Source organism: Anopheles aquasalis, chromosome 2 (genome assembly GCF_943734665.1).
Source record: "Anopheles aquasalis chromosome 2, idAnoAquaMG_Q_19, whole genome shotgun sequence".
NCBI classification, from domain to species: domain Eukaryota; kingdom Metazoa; phylum Arthropoda; class Insecta; order Diptera; family Culicidae; genus Anopheles; species Anopheles aquasalis.
The window spans coordinates 13,270,001-13,277,500 of record NC_064877.1 but is presented as its reverse complement, the minus strand read 5'-3'; the positions used below and the strand labels follow the sequence as shown (position 1 = coordinate 13,277,500).

At 51.6% G+C, this 7,500-nt stretch overlaps 1 protein-coding gene across 1 annotated transcript in view; it reads left to right on the top strand.

Annotated features, from left to right (window-relative positions):
- LOC126571243 (DNA-dependent protein kinase catalytic subunit-like) overlaps positions 1 to 7,500 on the top strand; it is a 13,928-nt gene that overhangs the window by 1,380 nt on the left and 5,048 nt on the right. The window contains exons 2-3 of the mRNA XM_050229595.1: positions 1 to 1,597; positions 2,772 to 7,500. The exon at positions 1 to 1,597 is cut by the window's left edge and continues 1,143 nt beyond it; the exon at positions 2,772 to 7,500 is cut by the window's right edge and continues 5,048 nt beyond it. Coding sequence (XP_050085552.1) covers positions 1 to 1,597; positions 2,772 to 7,500 — 6,326 coding nt within the window. The remainder of the gene's footprint in view (positions 1,598 to 2,771) is intronic.

Here is a 7,500-nt window from a genome sequence, read left to right as displayed (position 1 = left end):
TTGAGGAACTGTCCTCGGTACAGCTCGTATCGTTGCAAACGATGATCGTGGCGCTGATCCGCGACTTTTACCACCTGGGAACGGTGTATCACCAGCTGATCGTACGATCACTAGCTTGTACGCTAGCAAACATTCACAAACTAGGTGGCGGTGCGTTGGATCTGCTGCTCGACAATGTGCTGCTCCAGGGAATCATTTGGAGCTGTTCGCATAAACTGCCATACGATCCACCGAATGGCCGATCGGATACGGCACAGGAATTTGATTGGAAACGCGAGACGGTGACCTACAAGAACTATCTACCGCTCTGGAAGGGATTGTTGGGTAAAAATGGCGCCCCAAATGAACAGCTCGTCCGATCGATCTTTCGCTCCTTCATGCGCACCCTCTTCGTCGTCATCGAGAAACTGGATCTGTCCACCAAAAAGCGCGTGTTGGGTACTGAGAGTGAACTTCAAAAAGAAATGTATTTCTGTGATCCAAACCTTAATCTCGAACCAGTCAAACCGAAAGACTTTCACATCTTCCTCAATCTGATCGAGCTGTATCGGGATGTGCTGCAAGGATCACAGCATTTGGATGAATCTTTCCTCGAATGGGTCCGTCGTTACTTCGAAATGTGCGTAAAACAATCGGTGGACCACCCACTCGTGAGCGGATTCGTGAAGTTGATCGAACTTGGTGTCGCTATAGCGGAACGTAGCGGTTACTTTCGTCGCGTGAACGATTTCGATGCTAAAGCCACCGCTCTGTTGTTGGTGGCGTACGTGGAGCGGACAATAGTGAGGGCTCTGCATGCCAGTGGCGAGCTGCAGCTCGCTTGCTTACGCTTCGTGCTAAACGTTCCGGCCCGTATGTTGGTTGAATTCGTCGACGATGAACAACATCAGCAAACGCTCATGGTAGCTGTGTTCGAGGTGGCTTTCCGGCTGGGCAGGACGCTGCTGTCGATCGCACGAGCCGCACTAGGATGCTTGCAACGATTGGTACTCTTCCGTGATCCGCCGATCCACGCGGCCCAACGAGAGCAACTGCTCCGCCAGGTGCTGCCACTACTCGAACCGTATCTACTGGCCCGTGAATCAACGCTACCTCCTCTGGCTAGCCGACGTTTGGTGCGATTTCATCGTGATCGTACGGCAAACATTTCCTCCGAAAAGATCGAGCGCATCAAGCAGCAGCACCGTACGGAGCAGATCGCCGATCTGTCGGAGTTGGTAACGTTTCAGCTGAGGATCGTTAATTTTCTGGCCGACTTGCAACCGAACGAGTGTTGCTGGCTGGTGGCAGAGAGGGAACGCGAGGAAGAGCCCAGTGGGCCGATAGGAAGATTCGAGGTGGAACTCAGCACGCAGGGCACGGCTAGCGGTTCTCTGGTTCGCTGGAATGCCCAAAGTGAACGATCCATCGAACTACGGTTACTGTGCGCGAGTGGAATCCGTCCGTGCATCAAACTGGATAGCATCATTGGCAGAGTGGCGCAGCTGGCACTAGGATCGAGTGATCGTGCGACGAAGCTGGCAGCGTGTGAGATACTTCATACGCTCATTCTCTATCTGCTGGGTATTCACTATCAGGATGAGCTTACTGGATTGTGGTAAGTGGAAGGTGTTTGTAGATAGATTAATGATATAGGGTAGAGCAGCCTTAATGCAGCACTATTTCTCTAGCGTTTAATGTCCCTCTGTTCTCGATTCTCCTGCAGCCTTCTCTCGTTCAATCGCTTCAAGTATTTTTGCCGTCTTTTCTGAGCGCTTCCACATACGGGCCCTTCGTGCAGTTATCTTTCTAATCTGCACCACAACCACGTGACTCAGTATGAGCACGAAAATGACACAACCCACCAATAGATATACCAACTCATGAAAAATCGAGCCGATTCTCGGATTCTCTCCAAACACGCGGTACAGCACCTCACTGTAATAGCTACAGTTGCACTGCATATCATGGTAGGAAAAGTAATTTGCTATGTAATATTCTGCCTCTCTGGTGAAGTGAAGGCCCACGATATAATTCGGATCAAATTCTTGCAACTCCTGCAGTTGCATCCAGCTGTGCTCAATACCATACAACCCACCCTGCATACATGCATCGAGGGCGAAGATTTTTTCCTTCGAAGGCTTCTCTCCGTAATTGAGCCCCACTACGGGCGGTAGTTTTGGTGTAACACGCATTGCCGGTTCCGATCGGACTTGTTCACAAAACATGGTCACATTCAGGAGCCCATCCTTTAGAGTTACAATAACGGTGATGCACCTAGCCTTGAACTGCATACCGGGAAAGCAACCGAGCGGACAGTGGCCCGACTTTGTTGGGAATAGCCGTAAAATCTTTGCCTCAATTTGAAAATTTCCATAGCTTCTCCAGTTTAGCTCGTTGGTGATACATAATGAATTGTTTTTTTCGGCGGCCAGATTTTGCGTTAACATGGCTAGTGATGATGTTAAACAAAGCACGAGGGTCACACCGATTCGCTTGAGAATTGAGTTGCCCATCGTTGGACAGTCCTTTTCACGAAACTAACGTCTGAAGAGGTTCTGTTCTGGGAGTACTTCAATGCTTTTTAAAGGTTACAGGTTATTAGAAAGTTTGCTACTGAAGTCAAAGACACATTGGGAAGCGTACTTAATGGACCCTTCTTAGTTGGAATTGGGAAATAGCTATTGTAGATTGAGCAACTGTAATTGGTCCGTTATGCGGTGTGGCAACGGTCCAGAATTAATGTATTTCGTTAGTGATTTATTGCCCTACCTTATTTCTTCTCTTTGTAGGGGCGAGCTATGTGATTATTTGTTGCAGTTAAGCTGCGATACGGATGTGGCGGTCTGCCAAATGTTTGAACCGCTGCTATTCCAGATCGTCCACTATCTCACTCAACCGTCCAAGATGAATCAAAAGGGTACCTCGGCCCTACTGGAATGCCTGCTGAATGCTACCGCTCACCGGCAACAGAGCGCGGTGCGAGATCTTGCCGTACGTGCACTGCGCGAGTTCCTGCAGTGGGCTAACAGACAAAGTGGCGGTACAGCATCGTTTGAAGATCGCCGACGGATTAAGTGTACGCTACTGGAAGGGCTGAGAACGTACGCCATGGAGTCAAACGCTGCCCGGCGGTACGGTGCAGCGTTAGCGTTCAACAATCTGTTCCGATTGCTGCTCCAGGAGGACTATCATCTGGTGCGGTACCTGGTTGATCTACTGGCAGCATTTGCGGCCGGTTTCGTGCTAACGGAGGATCTAGCCGGGCTCGCCGGCGTAGGGCAGCTGAGTGTCTCGGGAGATGGTGATGCATTGGAGCAGTTCTCTTTGGCACTGGCCCATTTGGGAAAAGTGCTGAGCACGAGGCGTACTCTGTACGATGTTGCTCCTTCCTGCGAGTCAATACATCCGGAGTACCGGCAGATCATTCCACCGGCGATCGGTGGCGGTCGGTTAAAGGACGTTGTACGGTGGCTGTTCCGTCAGTGCGCCCACCGACAGCATCGCTACCGCCGTGAGTGTATGAAACTGTTTGTGCGTCTTGCATCCATCGTTCAAGGTGTCGCCTGTGCAGCAGATTTCTTGCGGCAACACATACCGACCAGCGAACTGGAATCAATCTGCCTGCACGATGATGTCAGTAAAGGTATCGCCCACGCACCAACGTTGGATAGTCTACGGAACGAAGGAGCTGTACCACTCGTGGCCAACGTTTATCTATGGATGGAATACTTACATGCCACCATCGATATGTCTTCATGGTTGCTGAAAGAGAAGCTTCTTGCACCCGAGGCGGCGGATAGATTAGTACTGGCAAGGCTTCAGCCAGTCATACGTTACTGTTTGCAGTCAGTGGTAATGCTCTCATTACACGGACTAATATTGCTAATCGATCCTCAAGGCAATGTGGAGACGCTGTCGAATAGTTTTGAACTGCGCATGAACGCCGATAAGATCGTACGCTTCGATGCACTGCGGGCCGGCCTAGTAGCGCAGATCGTACAATTGCTCGTTGTGCTGCTGAACGTGCAGGATCTGAATGTCGAATTTTCCGCTATCGAGCTGTGGGAGGATGAATCGACCAACGAGTTTCTGCTGACGCTTGTCTTTGAATCGCAGCAGTTTGGTTTGGACTGCAGTGTTCCGGTCAGTCCGGAGCAATCGGTCGGCCTGACGGATTGCCTCTGGAACCACCTTAACACACTGATAGAAGGTCTTTCCCAACATGATTCACAACAGATCAGACTTCACTTTACGTCGGCCCTTACGCAACGAATGATCAGGGTGTTTGAAGAGGTGGGAAAACGTATCGCGACGCTTCTCGTACAGCAAACGGTCAATGAGCTCGACCAGAAAAGTGCCAAAGGATTGCTTTTCCTCGCCAAGCATCACCAGAATCGGATTTTGGAAGATCCCCTTGATCGTGATAAATTTCAAACCATCGCTAGAAAGTTGTTAAACGATTGCTTCGAAGTTGTTGGGCGTGATGGAATGCAGCTAATATTGACCCCATCGGCAGCACGATTCGGAACCATCCTACTGCAGGCCGTGTATGGACTGTCCATCGGCGGTGATTCAGAGCTACTGCAACAAACGATCGTATACTGTCTCAGCGATACCTTGCTGCGTCCAGCGATTCTTCACGGACAACACTTTGCATCATGCTTTGGAGCAGCCATCTTTGAGATGATGTTGGCGAACCCGGTCACAAGCCTCCCACGGGTGTTGAGTTCATTGGGCAAGGATAGTTTCTCTTCCATCGTGCAGCTGCTTTGCGAGTTGATGGAGTACACATACCGGAAGCACTCGACGGATAAGGATCTGTTACGTCTGCTGACTGAAACGCTTCTCGTGCAAGGATGGAACCCGCTCCTGGAGTATTCCCGGTCCCAGCAGAACCGGTTTGGTGCCGCCGACCAACAATTGATCGCACTGCTCGCCAACGTGGCAATGATCTGTCCGTTTGCACTGTGGGAAATACGGACGAAAGCAGGCTCCAGCTACGTACAGTGGCTCATCAGTCTGATAGCGGATCAGTCCAGGCAGATTGCATTGAAGACGAAAGCGATCGTGCTACTGCCGACCATACTCGGTCCGGAGGAGTACGACGAGGAGCAACACAAACCGATAAAGGTTGCCCTCGAGAAGCTACAGGACACCAACTTTCCTCTACGTTCGACGGAATTCCCTCCCGATAGTCCGCAGCGACTTGGATTCGTGAACTGTTTGGAGCGTCTGCTAGATGCGCTCGTCGTATCGCGATCACCGCTCCTACTGAAGTCGATCGTGCAGATGACGGCCCCGGACGGTAGGGGGCACATTGCCGAACGTCAGATTCGCAGCGCGATCGAAAGATTCTTCAAGGACCAGTGCTATGAGGTGCAGTATGCCCGACTGCAGGATCTGTGGGCGCTGTATGTAGATAATTCTTATGCACCGGCTGTTCGGGTTACCATATTGCATCGCTATCTACGTACCGGCTTGTGGTGCTGTAGCTACGATACGATTGTCGAATTCTATCGCCGAAACATTCGTGCGATTGCAATGCTGGTGGAGGTAGAGCTGGTTGGTCGTAGCGGCTGGGAGCTGGAGCATGCCCTCGTCGACCGAACCGGTGGCTTTTACCTGATTGAACAGTATGCAGCCCTGTTACCACGTTACATGCTCCTGGCCGAGGATTGTGCTGTTTCACGGGAGCTGTACATGCCGCTCGATGGAAGCGTGCCAAAGGTTCGCGGTAACCGATTGATAGGGGACTTTAGCAAACGGGCTCATACCGCTCGCCGATTGCCCTTTCGGGCTGGGGATGACCGAACGGTGGCAGAACGCTTTCGACTGTACCAGTGTGCCGCCTATCGTGCACTGGTGGCACTGATTTCCAACACCAACGATGACCCCCGGATGTACTCCATCTTGCTGTTCCGCGAGAACCGAGAGAAGCGGGAATACCTTTGGCGCAATCTGGTGGACTGCCGTGATGAAACACTATACCTAGAGGCGAGCCAGGAGCTGGAGGAAGTGCCCGGTATCATCCAGAAACGCATTGCGATTCGCCGGGAAATGGATTCACGATCCGTTCGGCTTGATCCCGGGACCGATCTATCGGTGGTGACAGAATCATCCCTCAGCCAGGAAGTGTCACGCTACGATCTGAACCACTCGGTCGTGCTATCGGCCCGTGAGCTAGCACAGCGCGATGCAGCCGAACTGGTACTCCGACAGAAGGGTTCCCAGTCGGCTGTTCCACTTGAGCGAACCCGGATTAACGAGCACGAAGTGATGGCCACGGTATGTGGATGTCTGCAGCATATGACGCGAGCAAAAATCAGCATCGAACTACTCGTAAACTTTATCGCCGATTCCCTGAACGATCCCGATCAACCACCAAACGTGCGGCTCTTGATAGCCAAGCTGATCGACAATTGTCGCACCGAGTTGAAGCCACATGCATCGCTTCTAATCGCTCCGATCATGCAGCTGATAGTGGATGAGCGGGTGTTCCACCGGGGATTGAATTCACTCGTGACGGATCTGATCGCTCTCGTGCTCGAGTGGAGCGGTGCTGAGGGAGCACGAGTGGAAGGTGCTTCGTCGTCGGTTTCTTCTTCGGCGGAAATGACTCATCTGGCCAGCACCTTGCTGCGCTTCATCATGAAGAACTGCTGTCAACACCGTGCCCAGCGTGAAGTGTTTCGATTGAATTTGGAATTAACCCGAGCTGTAATCCGCCAGTGGCACGATGTGCTTATCATCCCAACGGAGCTGCTGTATGGTATGATAACGAAGAATTTGGCGCAGGCCTCGTCGCAGCAGGATGATCGAGTGTCGTTCGAATTAATTACTGGACTACAGCTTGGTACGATCGTACTTCTGAATGGAGCAGGCAGGCTAACACCATGGACCGAAAGCAGCCAGTTGATATATGTACGATCGGTGATGCAGTCACTGAGTGCCGCCAACAGTACCATCTATCGTCCAGCGGCGCAACTGCTGGGATTATCGATGGCTCGGCTTTTTCCCGACGGTGTTCCGGAGGACGATGTTGAAGAGCCGTCTGACTTGATCAGCTTCTACCGTGGCGAATGTATTGAACTACTCTCCACCATACAACGCTCTCAGGGGCGTAAGTTTTTAGAAATTCTTTCAGAAGCCAGTAAGGCTTTTCCATCTATCGTCGATCCTTTTCAGTCGATCGTAAGCTTCCGCCTCCCGATGGCGTCTGTACCCGAGAAGCGCATTTGTCTGGAGCTGCTGCTAGGTGGACGCTTGGAGCAGTTTGGTTCCGATCTGTACCGTGAGCTGGCCTCGATGGGTCTTCCATCGTTGCTGCGTGAAGCTGAGCTGCAACTTCCAATGCTACATCTGCTGAACCGTGCCTTACCGTTGATCACTGAGCTAGAGGAGTTGGTGCAACTGATCGATCCGGTTGGAAGAATTATCACCGAGCCACTTGCCAGTCCTCCTGAGGTTCGTGCGGTGGCATACGAGATTTTGATCTACATCCATGAAACACGCGCTCAA